The sequence below is a fragment of the Oryctolagus cuniculus genome, chromosome 18 (assembly GCF_051225735.1).
Source record: "Oryctolagus cuniculus isolate XC-2025 breed Fujian yellow rabbit chromosome 18, ASM5122573v1, whole genome shotgun sequence".
Lineage (NCBI taxonomy): Eukaryota > Metazoa > Chordata > Mammalia > Lagomorpha > Leporidae > Oryctolagus > Oryctolagus cuniculus.
The window spans coordinates 59,739,640-59,758,558 of NC_142884.1; the positions used below are offsets into that span (position 1 = coordinate 59,739,640).

The 18,919-nt window shown below is 40.6% G+C and overlaps 1 protein-coding gene across 7 annotated transcripts in view; it reads right to left on the bottom strand.

The window, feature by feature from the left end:
* Positions 1 to 18,919, bottom strand: part of TERB1 (telomere repeat binding bouquet formation protein 1) — a 48,478-nt gene that overhangs the window by 11,358 nt on the left and 18,201 nt on the right. For 6 of the 7 annotated variants that reach the window (XM_089320183.1, XM_089320186.1, XM_051846873.3 and 3 more), the window contains 7 exons: positions 16,039 to 16,191; positions 14,383 to 14,514; positions 13,369 to 13,494; positions 11,700 to 11,860; positions 5,513 to 5,853; positions 2,890 to 2,954; positions 2,494 to 2,589 (listed from right to left, as the gene is read on the bottom strand). In XM_089320183.1, the coding sequence (XP_089176309.1) occupies positions 2,494 to 2,589; positions 2,890 to 2,954; positions 5,513 to 5,853; positions 11,700 to 11,860; positions 13,369 to 13,494; positions 14,383 to 14,514; positions 16,039 to 16,191 (1,074 nt within the window). The remainder of the gene's footprint in view (positions 1 to 2,493; positions 2,590 to 2,889; positions 2,955 to 5,512; positions 5,854 to 11,699; positions 11,861 to 13,368; positions 13,495 to 14,382; positions 14,515 to 16,038; positions 16,192 to 18,919) is intronic. The other variant, XM_089320185.1, reaches the window with a different exon arrangement.

The following is an 18,919-nucleotide window of genomic DNA, read 5'->3' on the forward strand; positions in this document are numbered from 1 at the left end:
TTCTTGGTTCACAGCATACCAGGTCAAAACAAATGCCTAATCATTCTGTTAGGTTGAAAGCAACTTAGTAAGTATTTATTTATTTATTTATTAAAGTTTTTTTTTTTTTAAAGATTTTTGTTTATTTATTTGAAAGAGTTACAGAGAGAGGTAGAGACAGAGAAAGAGTGATCTTCTATCCATTGGTTCACTCCCCAAATTGCCACAATGAATGGAGCTGAGCCAATCTGAAGCCAAGATCCAGGAGCTTCTTCCAGGTTTCCCACGTGGGTGCAGGGGCCCAAGGACTTGGGCCATCTTCCACTACTTTCCCAGGCACATTAGTAGGGAGCTGGATTGGAAGTGGAGTAGCTGGGATTCAAACTGGAGCCCATATGGGATGCAGGTGCTGCAGACTGGGCTTTAACCTGCTGTGCCATGGTGTCAGCCCCTAGTAAGCATTTATGTTCTAACAACTCATTAGTCATTTGAAAAAGATATATAATTAAATTGGAAGAAAGTAATGAATTACAAATATATTTATATTTACTTCCTAATGGAATGTGTGTACTATAGACAGAACAACTTCTCAAACTTCAGAATCAAACTGGACACTGTCACCTTCATTTTCTGTTCCACATTAATTTTCACATAGGCCTGGCATTTTATCACAACCACTGAAAACCTAGCCTTACAAAGATATGACATCAAGATCAAAAGGAATACAGTACAATCTAATGCCAAAACATGAGGTAGTAGTTCATTTAGTATGCAACAGATATTATTATTATTGTATTTCCTATATAAATTTTAAAATACTATGTAGTACCCTTGTGAGTTGATTGCAAAACCCCCAGGGAACATGGGTGGACAGTTTGGGAACTATGGATTTACACTTTTTTTTTGTTTAAAGATTTATTTTATTTATTTGAAAGAGTTACAGAGAGAGGTAGAGACAGAGAGAGAGGGAGAGAGGTCTTCCATACATTGGTTCACTCCCCAAATGGCCGCAACAGCTGAAGCTGAGCTAATCCAGAGCCAGGAGCCAGGAGCCAGGAGCCAGGATTCTTCTGGATCTCCAACATGGGTGCAGGGGCCAAAGAACTTGGGCCACTTTTTTCTGCTTTCCAGGCACATTAGCTGGGAGCTGGATCAGAAGTGGAGCAGCCGGGACTTGAACTGGCGCCCATATGGGATGCCAGTGCTGCAGGCTGGGGCTTTAACGTGCTGCTCCTGGATTTACACTCTTCTGAGGAAAGAATCTCAAGGAATGACAGTCAACATTCATTGCAGAGATGTGAAAGTGGGTAAGACAGGTGGGTCTTTGGTACAGTGGTTAACACACCATTTGGGGGGCCGGCGCTGTGGTGTAGTGGGTAGGGCCACTGCCTTCAGTGCCGGCATCACATATAGGCACCAGTTCAACTCCTGGCTGCTCCACTTCCCATCCAGCTATCTGCTATGGCCTGGGAAAGCAGAGGAAGATGCCCCAAAGCACCTATATGGGAGACCCAGAAGAAGCTCCTGGCTCCTGGCTTCGGATTGGTGCAGCTCTGGCCGTTGCGGCCATCTGGGGACTGAACCAGCAGATGAAAGACCTCTCTCTCTCTCTCTCTGCCTCTCCTTTCTCTGTGTAACTCTAACTTTCAAATAAATAAATAAATAAATAAATAAATAAATAAATCTTTTTTAAAAAAAAAAAGGAAAGAAAGAAAATGAAGAGAGCAAGAGAGGTATCTGGCAATACAAGAATGGACGAATACTTAAAGGGTTAGTAAATCATACAATGTATTGGGATTTTTTTAAGATGAGGAATAATAAGCATAGTTTAAGGTGAGATAAAAGAATAGCTAGAAAGGGACTGAAAAGATTTTGCAATTATCAAAATTGAGGGGGAAAAGATGGTATTCATATTATATATAGCCAGACATCAGCTTTAGAATAACAAAATAATATCTTCATCCAAAAGAGAAGAACAGTAACATTTTGAGCTAAACACAGAGTAACTTCAGTTTTCTCCATGGAGCAAGACTGAACAAGGAGGAAATACCAGGGTGTGAAGGAGGAGGAAAAGAGATGGAATAATTACTGTGGAATGTTTAGAAGAGCCTTGGAGAAAAAATAATGAGGCATAGAACACTAAAAACACTTACATATTATAAATATTAAAAATAGTAGGTATGAATACTTAATGCCTATGTTTAGAGAGTAATGCAGAACACATGCCTATTGAGTTCCCCTTTGAAAACATAAAGTTAAATTTATAGATGGTATTGTGACAATAAGGGAATAAAATGACAAAAAGAATAAAGTAATAAAGGTATTAGCTGCTGATTCCGATAAATATTGGGAGCTCAGCCTGATGCAAAAGGTATTCATTTAATATTTGAAGTCCCAGATTGTTGCCTCTCCAAAGGAAATTAAGTTTAAATCACACAGGCATAACTATTATAAATTCAAGTTAACTAAGATAAAGTTTTAATTATAAAATAATAGCAGTTAAAAAATGTTTACCTGAGCACCTATATTTCAACGTTTTAGAAGAACTGTCAGTTTCTAGAAAACTGATGACTTCTTTATTTATTATATCTGAACATAATGTAAATGGATCTGTAAAAAATCACAAAATTCAAGATTTCTTGGATTAATGAAAAAGATCTGACATTTATAAGATTTATTAAGTATCAAGATTTTCATAAATTTTATCTCATTACTTCACATCCAGTCATCCTGGAAATTAAGAAAGATTCTGAATACCAATAAAAACTGACTGAGACATTTACACCAGAAAAAGGGTCAAGATGTGACTTATACCTTGGAGGAAAGATATACCAATGTATACATTTTTTGTGTGTCAATCACCTAAATCTGTTTTTTTGAAAAATCAAAAATAAACATTTTAAATCATACCTGTAACTGTTAACGGCTGCTTCCTATTTTTGATAATGTGAGCTGGATGCTTAAAAACTTGGTCACTAAAAGAAAATAGACACTAGGTTACTAAAAGTAAATATAATGATTTGTATGTGGACAAATGTTTCCGAAAGAGTAGAATGGCAGGGCGAGCGTTAGGTGCAGCCTGGGATACTCGCAAGACATTTGAGTACCAATTGAGTCCCGGCTGTTCCACTTGTGCTCCAGCTTCCTGCTAATGCTCCTGGGAAAGCAACAGAAGATGACCCAAGTGTGTGGCCCCTGTATAAACATGGGAGACCTGGAAGAAGCTCCTGGCTCCTGGCTTAGGCCTGGCCCAACCCTGGTCATTGTGGCCATCTGGGGAACCAGTGTAGGGAGGACTCTCTCCCTGTCTCAACCTCTCTCTGTAACTCTGCCTTTCAAATAAATAAAGTAAATCTTTTTAAAAAATCCTTCTGGAAACTAAACACTTACATGTGCCAGAACCCTATGATTCTTTTTTTTTTAACCTAAGATTTATTTCATTTATCTGAAAGGCAGAGTTATAAAAAAGAGAAGAAACAGGGAGATCTTCCATTCTCTGGTTCACTCCCCAAATGCTGCAATGGCTGGGGCTGGGCCAGGCTGAAGTCAGGAGCCTGAAACTCCAACCAGGTCTCCTACTCAGGTGGCAGGGGCCCAAGTGTTTTGACCATCTTCTGCTGCTTTCCCAGGCACAGTAGCAGGGAGCTGGATTTGAAGCAGAGCAGCTGGGACTCAAACCACTGACCACATGGATGCTGCATCATAGGCAGCAGCTTAATCTGCTGTGCCACAATGCTGGCCCCCACCCTGTGGTCCTTGATGAATTAATGTGTGTGTGTGTGTGTGTGTGTGTGTTTTTGACAGGCAGAGTGGACAGTGAGAGACAGAGACAGAGAGAAAGGTCTTCCTTTTGCTGTTGGTTCACCCTCCAATGGCCGCCATGGCTAGCGTGCTGCGGCTGGTGCACCACGCTGATCCAATGGCAGGAGCCAGGTGCTTCTCCTGGTCTCCCATGGGGTGCAGGGCCCAAGTACTTGGGCCATCCTCCACTGCACTCCCGGGCCACAGCAGAGAGCTGGCCTGGAAGAGGGGCAACCAGGACAGAATCCGGCGCCCCAACTGGGACTAGAACCCGGTGTGCCGGCGCCGCAAGGGAGAGGATTAGCCTATTGAGCCACGGCGCCGGCCCAATGTGTTTTTATTATACTGTCAAAATGGTAATATATAGTGCAGAAAAAGGCAAAAGCTATAGACCAGAAAACAGACAGCAGTAACAATAGCCATAGACATCTGTCCATGTACATATATTTGGGAGGTACTGTATAGGAGAAAAAAGGCATTTAAAAGAAATTCAGGGGCTGCTGCTATGGCATGGCTGGTAAAGCCATAGCAGTGCTGGCATTCCATATGGGTGCTGGTTGGAGTCCTGGCTGCTCTCTTCCAATTCAGCCCTCTGCTATGGCCTGGGAAAGCAGTAGAAGATGGCACAAGTCCTTGGGCCCCTGTACCCTTGTAGGAGACCTGGAAGAAGCTCCTGGCTCATGGCTTCGGACTGGCGCAGCTCTGGCTGTTGCGGCCATTTGGGGAGTGAACCAACAGATGGAAGACCTCTCTCTCTGTCTCTTCCCCTCTCTAACTCTGTCTTTCAAATAAATAAAATAAATCTTTTTAAAAATAAAAAAAAAAAAAACACAATACAGAAAAGAGTTCAAGAAAAGCTACAGCAAGCCAGCGCCATGGCTCACTAGGCTAATCCTCCGCCTTGCGGCGTCAGCACACCGGGTTCTAGTCCCGGGCCGGGCGCCGGATTCTGTCCTGGTTACCCCTCTTCCAGGCCAGCTCTCTGCTGTGGCCAGGGAGTGCAGTGGAGGATGGCCCAAGTGCTTTGGCCCTGCACCCCATGGGAGACCAGGATAAGTACCTGGCTCCTGCCATCGGATCAGCAATCAGCACGGTGCACGGAGGGTGCACGGCCATTGGAGGGTGAACCAATGGCAAAGGAAGACCTTTCTGTCTCTTTCTCTCACTGTCCACTCTGCCTGTCAAAAAAAAAATAATAATAATAAAAAAAGAAAAGTTACAGCAGCGGGGCCAGTCCCACAGGCTACAGGAGAGAGAAGGGATATGTACCAGACTAAGAACAGAGAACAAACAAAAAGGCAAGTCCAAACCAGACTGACATCATACCCTATTCCCTTTATCATGGTAAACTTACACCTCAGTCTTTGCTAAACTGCTGATGGATTATCAGCGCATGTATTGTCACATCAGGTAGAGGGTTTCAGTTTAGGTTTTCTTTCCTGAGTATCCTTTCTAAAATTCAAATTTGATTATGTCAATCAACTTAAAAATCCTCATTGGCTGCCTGTATTCTGTGAATCCAAAGCAATAATCCTGAGTATGACATGCAGGCCCTATATGAACTGGTCCTTACCTCCATACCCAAACTCCTTTTCCAATATTTCCTATTTTAGGCTCCTCCTAAGACCTTGTTTTAACATATCTGTATCTCCTGTACCTAACAGTGTGGCACACAGTACTGCACAAGAAATGCTTGCTAAAATAAATAAAAGTTAGAATTATTAAACTATACCTTGATTGAGAGACAAAACTCTTTTTTTTGAAAGCTGTTTCTTCAGGTAAGGTTTGATTGCAGCATGAATTGGCTTTATGTAAAGTCTGATTTTGCCCACTCTCCCTGTAACAAGCATTAACTGGATTTGTACTCGTTACCAGGGTCTTCATTTGATCATCATTTCCATGTGCTTTAGAGATGACTCCATGGGGCATGCAACTCTGAAGTTCTCTGGACTGACTTTTATTCTTATCTTCTGCTTTGGTTCTTCCACCAACACTATCCACATGGAGATGTTTCAATGTATTCTGAACACTTATGTTCATATTATCCTTATATTTTTCTCTTTGTATTTTTTCCTGTGATGTAAAAATGAAAATCAATAAATAATTTCAATATAATCCATTTGTTTATAATTCACTTTACACTTTCTTTAAATCATGCAGGAGTTTATGATTGTCAGTAGAAGATATAAAAAGGACAGTTCATATTAAGAAATAAAAGTGAGTTTATTCAATAAATGATATTAGAACAATTGGGTAGCCATCTAAGGAAAAAATGGTTGAATATCTCACAATTTACACAAAGGTGAAGTCAAAATGAACCAAATATTTAAGTATAAAAATTGAATTATATACATCCTAAAAGAAACCATGGTATTTTAATATTCTCAAGGAGTGGAAGACCTTTCCAAGTATTATGTAAAAACAATAAATCATAAAATTAGAAAACAAATATTCTTAACCACATACAAATTTTTTTCAAACTTCTGCTAGAGACCAAGATTGCTGAAGTAAAGGGAACTCAGAAAAAAAGGGTCTAGAAGTAAAACTAAATGACAAACAAAACATCTGAAAGTTATATATATATAATGCATATCTAGAGAACAGGATAATTTTTAAAGTGACATTTATAAAAAGTTACTACAATCAAATATAAGAAAGACAAGTAGTATTGTAGAAAGTAGACAAAGGAGATAAACAGATAATTCATTGGAAAGGAAATACATATAGCTCCTAAACATAAAAAAAAGGTTTCACCCCTCTCATAATAAGAGAAATTTATATTAAAGCTACATTGAAATACTTTTCTCAACACACTGGCAAAGATCAGAAGGGAACAAACTATCAAACATTACTGGTAGGAGTGTAAATGGAAAATAATCTGACAATATCTTTCATAATAAAAACTGCATATCTGTATAAAAATCTATAATTACTTTTACATGTGTACAATGTTAATGTTACCTGAAACATTATTTGTAACACTAAAAGTTAGTAATAACCTTTCATTTATCAGAAAAGGAGCTAGGATATACAATCAGTGGAAGACTTTGCAACTATAAAAACGAACAGGGGGCAGAGGTTCAGTCCAGCAATTAAGATGCCTGGGTCCTACATGGGCTTAACACCACACTTCAGCTCCTGAATTCAGCTTCCTGCTAGTGCAAACTCTGGGAGGCACCAGTGATGGTTTAGATGACTGGGTACCTGTCACCCATGTGGGAAACCTGGATTGAGTTCCTGGTTCCCAGCTTTAGCCCCGGGGTCATTGCAGGCACACAGGTGCACATACAGACACACACACATACATACACACAACTCACTCTCTCCCCTCACCCCCATCTCTCAAATAAAGTAAAAGGAAAGAAAAGGATAAGGATAATTTCCAGGTAAATATAATGAATTAGGGGCCCAGCGCCATGGCTCACTTGGCTAATCCTCCACCTGCGGCACCAGCATCCCATATAGGCACTGGGTTCTAGTCCCAGTTGCTCCTCTTCCAGTCCAGCTCTCTGCTGTGGCCCAGGAGGGCAGTGGAGGATGGCCCAAGTGCTTGGGCCCCTGCACCCACATGGGAGACCAGGAGGAGGCACCTAGTTCCTGGCTTCGGATTGGCGCAGCACCAGCCGTGGCAGCCATTTAGGGGGTGAACCAATGAAAGGAAGACCTCTCTCTCTCTCTCTCTCTCCCTGTCGAATAAATAAATAAATCTTTAAAAAATATAATGAATTAAACACCCATACTTAATTTTGGTACTTCCAAAAACTGACTAAAACAACAGTTTTTAGAAAGGTATAAACCCACAAGAACAAGGGGAAATGGAAGAAGAAACAAAGGCAACAAAATTTTCAAGACTAAAAAGAAGATAGGTGAATGATGACAACCTACTTAACAGACTTGGGAAAGCACAATCCAAAGCTGACACTGGGAAAATCCAAGCACTTAAGAGGTACTGCCAAATCTCTCTTTTTCTCTGCCTTTCAAATAAATAAATCTTCATCAAAAAAAGACTTATTGCCAAATCTTCAAAAGGCTTAGGAATGGGAGTTACCAAGAAACTCTAGGGGTGGGTGTTTGGCCTTGCAGATAAAATGCTAGTTAAGATGCCCATGTTTAGGGGCCAGTGCTGTGGCAAAGTGGGTTAATCGTCTGCCTCAGGTGCTGGCATCCCATATGGGCACCAGTTCTAGTCCTGGCTGCTCCTCTTCCAATCCAGCTCTCTACTATGGCCTGGGAAATCAGCAGAAGATGGGAAAGCAGCAGAATATGGGAAAGCAGTAGAAGATGGCCCAAGCACTTGGGCCCGTACACCTGCATGGGAGACCTGGTAGAAGCTCCTGGCTTCAGATTGGAGCAGCTCTGGCCGTTGCAGCTATTTGGGGAGTGAACCAGTGGAAGGAAGACCTTTCTCTCTGTCTTCCATCTCACTGTCTGTAACTCTACCTCTCAAATAAATAAAATAAAATCTTTAAAAAAAAATAAAGATGCCCATGTTCCATATCAGAGTACCTGGGTTCAATACCTGCCTTTGTCTCCTTATTCGGGCTAATGCTCACCCGTGCAGGGAGCATTGTTGACCCATGTAATTGTGTTCCTGCCACCTGGGAAACTTGGATTGAGCTCCAAGCTCCCATCTTCAGCCTGGCCCACCCCTAGGCATTTTGGGAATCTGGGAAGTGAAAGCAGTCGGGAGAGCCCACGTGCATGCTGTTTCTCTGTTTCCAGGCTTCTCAAATAATAAATAAATAAAATAAAGAAACTTAAAAAAAAAAAAAAACACTTGGGGCAGACCTTTGGTACAGCAAAGACACTGCCTAAGATAGCCATACCCCTCATTAGACTGTGTGGTTCAATCCCCGCTTCTCTGCTTCTGATCCAGCTTCCTACTCATGCACACCCTGAGAGGTAGGAGATGGCTCAAGTACCTGGAAACCTGCCATCCACCTGGATACTGGATGGAGAAATGGGTTGGATGCTGGACACCTGGATGAAGAAATGGACTCCTGGCTTCCGCCTGGCCCAGCCCCAATCATTGCAGCCATTTGGAGAGTGAACCAGAAGATGGAAGACCCCTGTCTGTATGTCTGTATGTCTGTATGTGTGTGCGTGTGTGTGTGTGTGTGTGTGTCTTTGCTTTTCAAATAAATATTTTTTAATTTAAAAAATAAGTGAATAAATTAAAAAAGAAAAGAGAAACTCTAGAATGTGAGGTAAAAGTAGAGTTAAAAACAGGAAGGGGGTGGTCAGCCTTGTGACACAGCAGTTTAAGCTGCCGCTTATGATGCCAGCATTCCATATGGGAGTGCCAGTTGGAATCTTAGACGCTCTTCTTCTAATCCAGCTCCCTGCTCACCAGCCTGAGAAAGCAGCAGAAGATGGCCCAAGTACTTGGGCCCCTATCACCATGTGGGAGACCCAGATGGAATTCTCAGCTCCTGACTTCCACCTAGCCCAGGTCTCACCCCAGCCATTGCAGCAATTTGGGGAGTGAATCAGCAGACAGAAGTGTCTCTTCCTCCTTCCCTGTCAAGACTGCCTTTCAAATAAATAATTAAATATTTTTTAAAAAGAAAGATCAGCTTCTACTTAAAAGACAATTAAATTAGAAAGAAGTTTTTGTTTGTTTGTTTGTTTTTAGAGATGTATTCATTTACTGAAAGAGAGAGAGGAAGAGACAGAGAGAGATGAGCAAGATCTTGCATCTGTTGGCTCATTCCCCAGACGGTCGCAACAACCAGTGCTGTGCCAGGCCGAATCCAGGAACCAGGGGCTTCACCCCAGTCTCCCATGTGGGTATAGAGGCTCAAGCACTTGAGCCATCGTTTGCTGCTTTCCCAGGCACATTAGGAGGGAGCTAGATTGGAAATGGAGCAGCCAGGACACAAACTGGCACCCTGGCACTGCAGATAGCAGCTTAACCTGTTACACCACAGTACCAGCCCCTAGTACAAACTGTTAGTATGAAGAACAAAGTGAAATGTGAGCATATTATTTTAGGAGTCTTATACATGAAATCAAATAGTATTATCTGAATATATGAGATAACTTTTTAAAAAGTCATAGAAAATGCATATCTTGAAAAAATTATGCATGAATTTTAAATAAATTTTGTACCAAAACTAATTTATCCATTTTTCCATAAATGTTTCGAAATACTCTCCATAGACCATGATAAATTTATGTAGCATATTGTAAACCCTAAACAACCACTAAAAATGTAAAAATTCTAGCTAATAAGCCAAGATGTGATATAATGGAATATTTAAAAACAAAAAAGGTGGCCGGCGCTGCGGCTCACTAGGCTAATCCTCCGCCTTGCGGCGCTGGCACACCGGGTTCTAGTCCCGGTTGGGGCGCCGGATTCTGTCCTGGTTGCCCCTCTTCCAGGCCAGCTCTCTGCTGTGTCCCGGGAGTGCAGTGGAGGATGGCCCAAGTGCTTGGGCCCTGCACCCGCATGGGAGACCAGGAGGAAGCACCTGGCTCCTGGCTTCGGATCGGTGCAGCGTGCCGGCCGCAACATGCTGGCCGTAGCGGCCACTTGGGGGGTGAACCAAGGGCAAAGGAAGACCTTTCTCTCTGTGTCTCTCTCACATTGTCTAACTCTGCCTGTCAAAAAAAAAAAAAAAAAAAAAAAAAAAAAAGAACAAAAAAAAAAAGAACAAAAAACAAAAAGGGTGACATACGTAGGCAAATAAAGAAGGAATACAAAACAAATGAGACAGTAGAAAACAAATTGCAATGTGATAGACTTGAACTCAAACACACTAGTAATTATATTAAATTGAGTGACCATATAAATTAAATTCTCAGGATAAAAGCCTCAAACTAGGGGTAGATATTTTGGCATAGCAGTTAAAATGCCACCTGGGACAACTGCATCCCATGTCAGAGTGCCTGGGTTTAAGACCTGGCTCTGCTCCCAATTCCAATGTGAACCCTGGGTGGCTCGAATAGTCAGTTCCCTGCTACACATATGAGAGACTCGGATTGAGTGCCTAGATCTGAACTTTGGCCTGATCCAGCTCTAGCTGTTAAGGGCATTTGGAGAGGGTACTAGCAGATGGGAGATTTCTGTCTAAATAAATAAAAATTAAAATACAATTGTAAATATTTAAACTATTAATTTTTTTTAAAATAGCATAAGAAAAATGCTTTTTAAATGTATTTTATTTATCTGAAAGGCAGAAAGACAGAGGGAGGGAGGGAGAATGAGAACGAGAGATTGAGATTGAGATTGATCTTCCATCTACTGGTTCACTCCCTAAACGCCCACAACAGCCAGGACTGGGCCAGGGTAAAGCTAGGAGCCTGGAACTCAGTCTGGGTCTCCCATATGGGTAGCAGGGACCTAATTACTTGAGCCACCATCTGATGACTCCCAGGGTGCATATTAATAGGAAGCTCGAATCAAAAGGTGAGCCAGTACTCAAACCTGGCACTCTGATGTGGGTGCAGGCATCTGTCCCAAGCAGTATATTAATTGCTGCAGTAGGCACCCTTCCCAGAAAAATTCTTTTATACTCCAACCTTTACTGTTAAAAAGTAACTATAAGGCAGCACTGGGAATAACAGGTAAAGCCACTGCCTTCAATGTCGGCATCCCACATGGATACCCATTTGTGTCCCAGCTGTTCCAGTTCCAATCCAGCTCCCTGCTAGTGGCCTGGGGAAAGCAGTGCAAGATGGCCAAAGTGCTTGAACCCATGCACCCACATGGGAGACCCAGATGAAGCTCTTAGCTCCTGACTTCAGCCCTCCCAGCCCCAGAAGTTGTAGCCATTTGGGGAGTAAATCAGCGGATGGGAGTGATCTCTCCATCTGTATCTCTAATGCTGACTTTCAAAATAAATAAATAAATAAACAAATCTTAACCAAAAAAAGTAGTAGAAAAAAAGCTCTATTTTTTTAAACAAAAAGCCAACCTCATTGTTTCTTTTTTCAAGGTGTTCTAGTTTCTGAAGAATTTCCTTTGCTCTCTTCCAGTAGGGTTCAATATTCTTCTCTTTCACATCTGTATTCTTTAATTGTTCTGCTTCACTTTCATCAAAAGAATAGTCTCCTAAACTTAGAGATAATTTCTCAGCTTTGTAATATGGGAAAAAAAGGTGAGTTTATCCATTACCATAAATGTTATTTTAACACTTTAAATACCCTACCCTAACTAACCCTTCTCTAAATTTTATCCTTCTAAACTACCTTACCTGCTTAACTAGTACTGAAAATACATGGGAAGAGTGTTTGGCAGAGCCCCAGGACCCAATCATTCCTAACTTAGGCCTTACTCTTCAGAACAATAGAATAAAATGAAGGTGTTATGCCAGGTACCTAAACACCTTCAGTTACATGGACACTACTTTTAGAGGAGTTATTTTTTTAAACAGTGTTCATAAAATAGTTCCTTCTTATAATCTTTTATACCTTTTTTCCATATTATGCTGCAATTTTTCTTTTACAAAAATCAAAACCTTTACCACAGCCACCATTCTCTGTGCTCCAGCCACACTGGCCATCAGTTCTTCAATGTACCAAGTTCCGTCTTACCACAGGGCCTTTGTGCCTCACTGTTGCTTATACCGGAGATGCTGGCCCACAACAAATCCCTTCTCTCATCTAGTTAACTTTAGGCATTCATATCTCTGCTCAAAAATCACTTTCTCAGGGCTGGCACTGTGGCGTAGCGGGTTAAAGCCGCCACCTGCAGTGCTGGCATCCAACATGGGTGCCCGTTTGAGTCCCAGCTGTGCCACTTCCAATCTAGCTCTCTGCTATGGCCTGGGAAAGCAGTAGAAGATGGCCCAAGTGTTTGGGATCCTGCACCCACGTGGGACACTAGGAGGGGGCTCCTGGCTCCTGGCTTCGGATCAGTGCAGCTCTGGCCATTGCGGCCATCTGGGGAGTGAACCAGCAGATGGAAGCCCCCCCCCCCATTCTCTCTCTCTCTCTCTCTCTCTGTAGCTCTGCCTTTCAAGTAAATAATAAAATATTTTTAAAAATTACAACAACACATGATCTTAAAGAGCATTCCATGACTATCTCTAGTTAAACTAAGCTTTATGAATACACAGACTGTTTTTTTCTCATCACTGTATTCCCAATGTCTAGGACAGTGCCTGGCACACAAAAGAAACTAAAATCTTTTTAAAATAAACAAATAAATTTATATTATAGTTTAATAATAAATTACCTCTAGTCCTCAAATTTAAGTTCTGAAATGTAAGTACAAACTAAATTTTCAAACATGGCACAAAACATGTGACTTATCTCAACTGCTGTTCTTTATATGTGCTCTTCCACAGGTTTGTATTACTGAAAATACCCTGGCTGTCTTGTTCAAACTACACAAGGGCACTTCAAAAAGTTCACGAAGAGATGGAATTAAAAGATAAGTTTATCTTGGAGCAAAATATTTTTAAATTCATGCAAGGTTTTTAATAATATGCATTTTCCATGAGCTTTTTGAAGACCCTCATATGTTCTGCCTTTCAAATGTGGGAAGAACGTAGGAACTTAAAGGGCTTGGCTCTTTAAGATGATATAAGTTCCCCTGTACAAACTTGGGTTGGTACTTTCTTAAAGTAACAGTAAACTTACTAAGTTTTTTGCAGTTATAAAGCACAAAAGTAGCAGCTCTGTTTAGTTCCTCATTTTGAGATTCATTTAAGGCTCGCATTATGAGTGGAAGCCCATTGTTTTTTAAAAGGTCATACTGATTTTCCTCTGGAAAACATAAAAAATTAAAGTGGATGATATCTATTTTATCATAAATTATATTAATTAGGTCATAGTTCTTCCTTGTGATAATTATAAACATAGGTAAATTTTTTAAATAAAGAAAAACATAATTTTTAAAATCTTTTCGATATAGAAAACCACTTATACAAAATACTTAAGTCTCAAAAATGATGATCTCTGAAATGCTGCCAAATAGTGTCATAACAGCAGACAGACTGCCCTTACTTGGTTTAAAAAACAAGAAAGTCAATCCTAAATTGCACAGAGAGCAACAATAGAGAAACTGATATAGAGAATAGAAAATGAAGGAAGGAAAAGTGCCTGGAAGAAGCAAGAAAACAAAGGGAGAGGAATAGAAAAGCAGAGGAAGTAAGGAGAGGAGGAGACTGGAAAGAGAGGAGAAAGTGGAGGTGGCAAGAATGAGCAGACTGGACAGAGGAAGAGTGGGAGGAAAGTAAACAAGGAACATGGAGCAGGGAGGAGAAAGACAATAGAGAGGAGGGAGTACCAGGTAGAGGGAGAGCCTCTGAAAGTTTTTAGCAAGGGAGAAAAGAATCAGATGTGTACAGCAATGTGAAGTAAGAACTGGAAAATAGAGATAGAAGGAAGGACCCTAGGGAGGAAGCTCCTGCAATAGTTGGTGAAAAATATTGAAGAGTAGAGGGCCAAAACTGAGAACTGGGGAGAAAGGAATAAGGAGGGATAAACAGAAGCATAGCCACAAATCTTAGTGACTGAATAAAATGTGTGAAAGAGGATAAGGAGCTAAGATGATTGGTTTTGGGCCTAAATGATTGGGGTGGGGGGGGGCAAATGTATATTTATACTCCACTGTCTTAATAAGCGCACCAAATAAATCCAATGCTTATTTACCACAATCCTCTGTGCAATAACCAAGAGTAAGTATGATGCTACATTTTTCTTCTGAATCCAGACTTTCATGAAGCAGTAATGCGAGAAGTTTCGAAACAATGTGGTACTTGGATAATACTATCCCAAAAGTAGCTATTAATATAGAGGGAAAAAGAGAATAAGTACAAATTTAAAGCATAAATATACATATACTCTATTTTTAAGTTTATCCAAAGAGATTATATACCCAAAGAGATTATTATATTATATATAACATCCAATAAACATGTATCACATAACATATAATATACATGTGTGAATACAAAAACAATTGTAATAAGTTGATGACTTATTACAGTAACCTCATTAATCCCTCTGAATTATTTTGCATAATTTTGTGACTATGAAATACTACCACCTTTCTACCTTTCTAAAGTTGAATATGGTTATACCACCCTCCTTGTATTCCTTTTCTTACCTGGACTTTACAGTAAATGCTTTCCTCTATGATCAATAGCTGCCTAACACTAAAATACATTAACTGACCAAGGATTTACTAATGTTAATTATTCAATGAAACATATCTGAATCTATGCTATGTGACGAAATTCAAGAAGTCCATCATTTTAAGCTAAACTTCTCCAAAGTTCACCCAGAGCCCAAGATTGAAGTCAACAATAAAGTTGTAAATTCCTCAAGGGACAATATCTTAATCATTTTTGTATTTCTAGAGCTTAGCACATAGCAAGTCTTCTTTAACTGTTTTTCAAAAATCATCTACTTTTGTCCCAATTATTTTTATGAATACCAATAGAGTTTCTTATTCCAGAGATTTATAGATTATCATTCTTCAGCGTTTGTACATGTGAGAAGCAGTCATGGGTTCAAGTATGGTTCTGCTGCTCATTTATTATAGTGCACTGGGTAATTCACACCCTTACTTACCAGAAAGAGGCATACTTTAATTCTTTAAATAATTCTTTAAAATCTGCAAACTGGATTTTCCATCTTATGCTTCTAAAATATCTCTTGATTTCAAATCCAAAATTTTTCATTTAATGCTGCTCTTTAAGTAACATAAAGGTTTGGAAATGATGATAAAAATCTTATTTTGATTCTATCATCTGACTTGTAAAGTCAGAAGAGTTAGATTTGAGTTCTTAAGGAAGTCATGATCTCCATGGAAATAAAGAGTCAAGCTTTGTAACTTCTAAAATTCCTTCCCATTTATGAGAAACTAGAAGTCTAATTCATGTTAGTGTTCAATCTACCATTTCAAGGCCAGTGCTGTGGCACAAAAGGTTAACCTTCACTTGTAGTGCTGGCATTCCATATGGACTCTGGTTCAAGTCCGGGCTGCTTGATTTCTGATCTAGTTCCCTACTAATGCTGGGAGAGCAGAGGAAGATGGCCCAAGTACTTGGGCCTCTGAACCCACGTGGGAGACGTGGAAGAAGTTCCTAGCTTCGGCTTGGCCCAACCGTGGCCACTGTAGCCATTTGGGAAGTGAAACAGAGGATGCAAGATCAATAAGTCCATCTTCTCTTTCTCTTTTTCCTTCCTTCTGTTTCTTTCAAATAAATAAATAAATCTTTTTTAAAAATCTATTATTTCTTCATTCACCATAATTTTAAACAAAATTCAATTGTAGAAAAATTACTAAGCTTTTTCACTTACGATTGTCAGCAATACATGCATCCAATGTTTTTGTCACCACCACTGCAAGGTTAGCACAGGAAGCAGTCTCATGTGAATCAGATTCCAGTCGCACAAGAACTTGAGACAATACATCCAGTCCACCCACAGATACAAAGTATTTCTGAACATATGCTTAAGGAATAAAGTAGAACTATTAATATCTCAAACAAGTATGTAATTTCATTGAACTAATTGGCGCTAAATATAATATTGACTTTTTTGAAATACTAAGAATCTCAAAATTAAAGAATTAAAAATCTAATCCCTATCTGTGTTCATATATATACATATACATATACATATATATATATATATCAGTAAGGTAACTTATTTTTTAAAGCACCTCTTTTCAACATACAACTATTTTTCATACCAATTTGTTCAGAGTATTGAGGACATATAATATCATTCATTCAAGTTGGTTTTCAGAGAAAGTAAAGATATCATGGAAATAGATCCCAGCTTTTGGAATTCTAGACATATTCCTTTGCATGTGAAACATGAGCATTTGCTTTAAACATCTGAACACATAGACATACATCAGCAATGTGTAAAATTTCTGGTTGCTCCATATCCTCACCAATATTTAACATTACCAGTTTTTTATTTTTAGTCACACTAGTGGTTATGTAATGGTATTTCTGTGTGATTTTAGTTGGGATTTTTTTTTTTTTAATTTTATTTATTTGAAAGACAGAGTTACAGAGAGAGGTAGAGACAGAGAGAGAGGTCTTCCATCCACTAGTTCACTCCCTAGATGACTGCAATGGCCAGAGCTGTGCCAATCCAAAGCCAGGAGCCAGGAGCTTCTTCTGTGTCTCCCACATGGGTGTAGGGGCCAAAGGACTTAGGCCATCACCTACTACTATCCCAGGCCATAACAGAGAGCTGGATCGGAAGAGGAGCAGCCAGGACTAGAACCTGCACCCATGTGGGATGCTGGCACTTCAGGCTGGGGCTTTTACCCGCAGCACCACAGTGCCAGCCCCTTAATTGGGATTTCTATAACTGATGATCTTGACCATCTTTTCAAGTACTTATTTAACAGTGATATCTTCTTTGGAAACATCTCTTTTCCACTTCTTAAAATCATTCAATTGTTTTTGTTTTATTATTGACTTTTATAAGAGTTCTTAACATATTCTGAGTACAAGTTCTTTATCAGATGTATATTCCTCAAATATTTTCTCCTGGGGCTGACGTTGTGGCACGGCAGGTAAAGCCGCCACCTGCAATACCAGCATCCCATATGGTGCTGGTTTGTGTCCCAGCTCCATTTCTGACCCAGCTCCCTGCTAATGGCCTGGGAAAAGCAGCAGAAGCTGGAACAAGTGCTTGGTCCCCTGCTAGCCATGTGGGAGACCTGGAAGAAGCTGTTGGCTCCTGGCTTTGGCCTGGCCTAGCCCCAGCAGCTGTGGCCATCTGAGGACTGAATCAGCCAACGGAAAATCTCTATCTCTCCATCTCTAACTCTTTGAAATGAACAAATAAGTCTTTAAAAAAATTTTTTCCCAGTCTGTGGCTTACTTTGTGTGTGTGTTTAATTATAAAAAGACAGAGACAAACAAACAGAAAGTAAGAAGGCAAGGAGAGCAGAACTATCCACAGTTCACTCCCCAAATGCCAGAAAAGTGGGTAGGAGAAGGGGCAGTACTTAAACCATCTCCCCTGGTCTACATTAGCAGGAGCTGGATTAGGAAGCCAGAGGCGGGTATCAAACCCAGGCACTGCAACACAGGATGTGGTCATCCTAAGCAGCAAATTAACTGCTGCAACAAACATCTACTATAGTTTTTTTTTTTTTTTTTTTTTTGGACAGGCAGAGTGGACAGTGAGAGAGAGAGACACAAAGAGAAAGGTCTTCCTTCTGCCGTTGGTTCACCCTCCAATGGCCGCCGCGGCTGGTGCGCTGCGGCTGGCGCACCACGCTGATCCGATGGCAGGAGCCAGGTACTCATCCTGGTCTCCCATGGGGTGCAGGGCCCAAGCACTTGGGCCATCCTCCACTGAACTCCCTGGCCACAGCAGAGAGCTGGCCTGGAAGAGGGGCAACCGGGACAGAATCCGGCGCCCCAACCGGGACTAGAACCTGGTGTGCCGGCGCTGCAAGGTGGAGGATTAGCCTAGTGAGCCGCGGCGCCGGCCTACTATACCTTTTTTTAAGAGTGATTTCCTAGTTATGTTTTTTTCTTTTTTTAAAATTTATTTGAAAGGCAAATTTATTTGAAAGAGACAGGACAGAGAGTTCCCATCCACTGGTTCATTCCCAAGATAATCACAACAGCCAAGTTTGGGCCAGGCCCAAATCAGAAACCAGAAACTCAATTGAGGTCTTCCATGTGTGTGGCAGGGACGCAAGTACTTGAGCCACCACCTGCTGCTCCTGGGGTGTGCGTTAGCAGGAAGCTGGAATCAGGAGCAGGGCAGGGACTCCAGCCTAGGCACTCCACTACGGGACTTGGGCATTCTATGTGTTGTCTTGATCACCAGACCAAATGCCCGCACCGTTCATCTTCTTAACAAAGATTTTAATTCCAATGAAATACAGTTTATCATTTTAGTAGCTCATGCTTCTTATATCCTAAAAATTCTTTATCTAGACCTAAGTTATGAGGATTTTCTCCTGTTTTTATCTAAAAGTTTTCTATTTTTTCACTCTTATGTCTGACAATCATTCAAGTTGATTTGTAAATACTGTGTGAAATAAGGGTTGAGATTCACATTTTGCATACAGATATCCACTTTTTGAAAAGACTATCTTTGGGGCTGCTGTTGAGATGCAGTAAGTTAAGGTGCTGCCTATAATATCAGCATCCTACACTGGAGAGCCGGCTGGGAGTTCCAGCTACTCTGCTTCTGA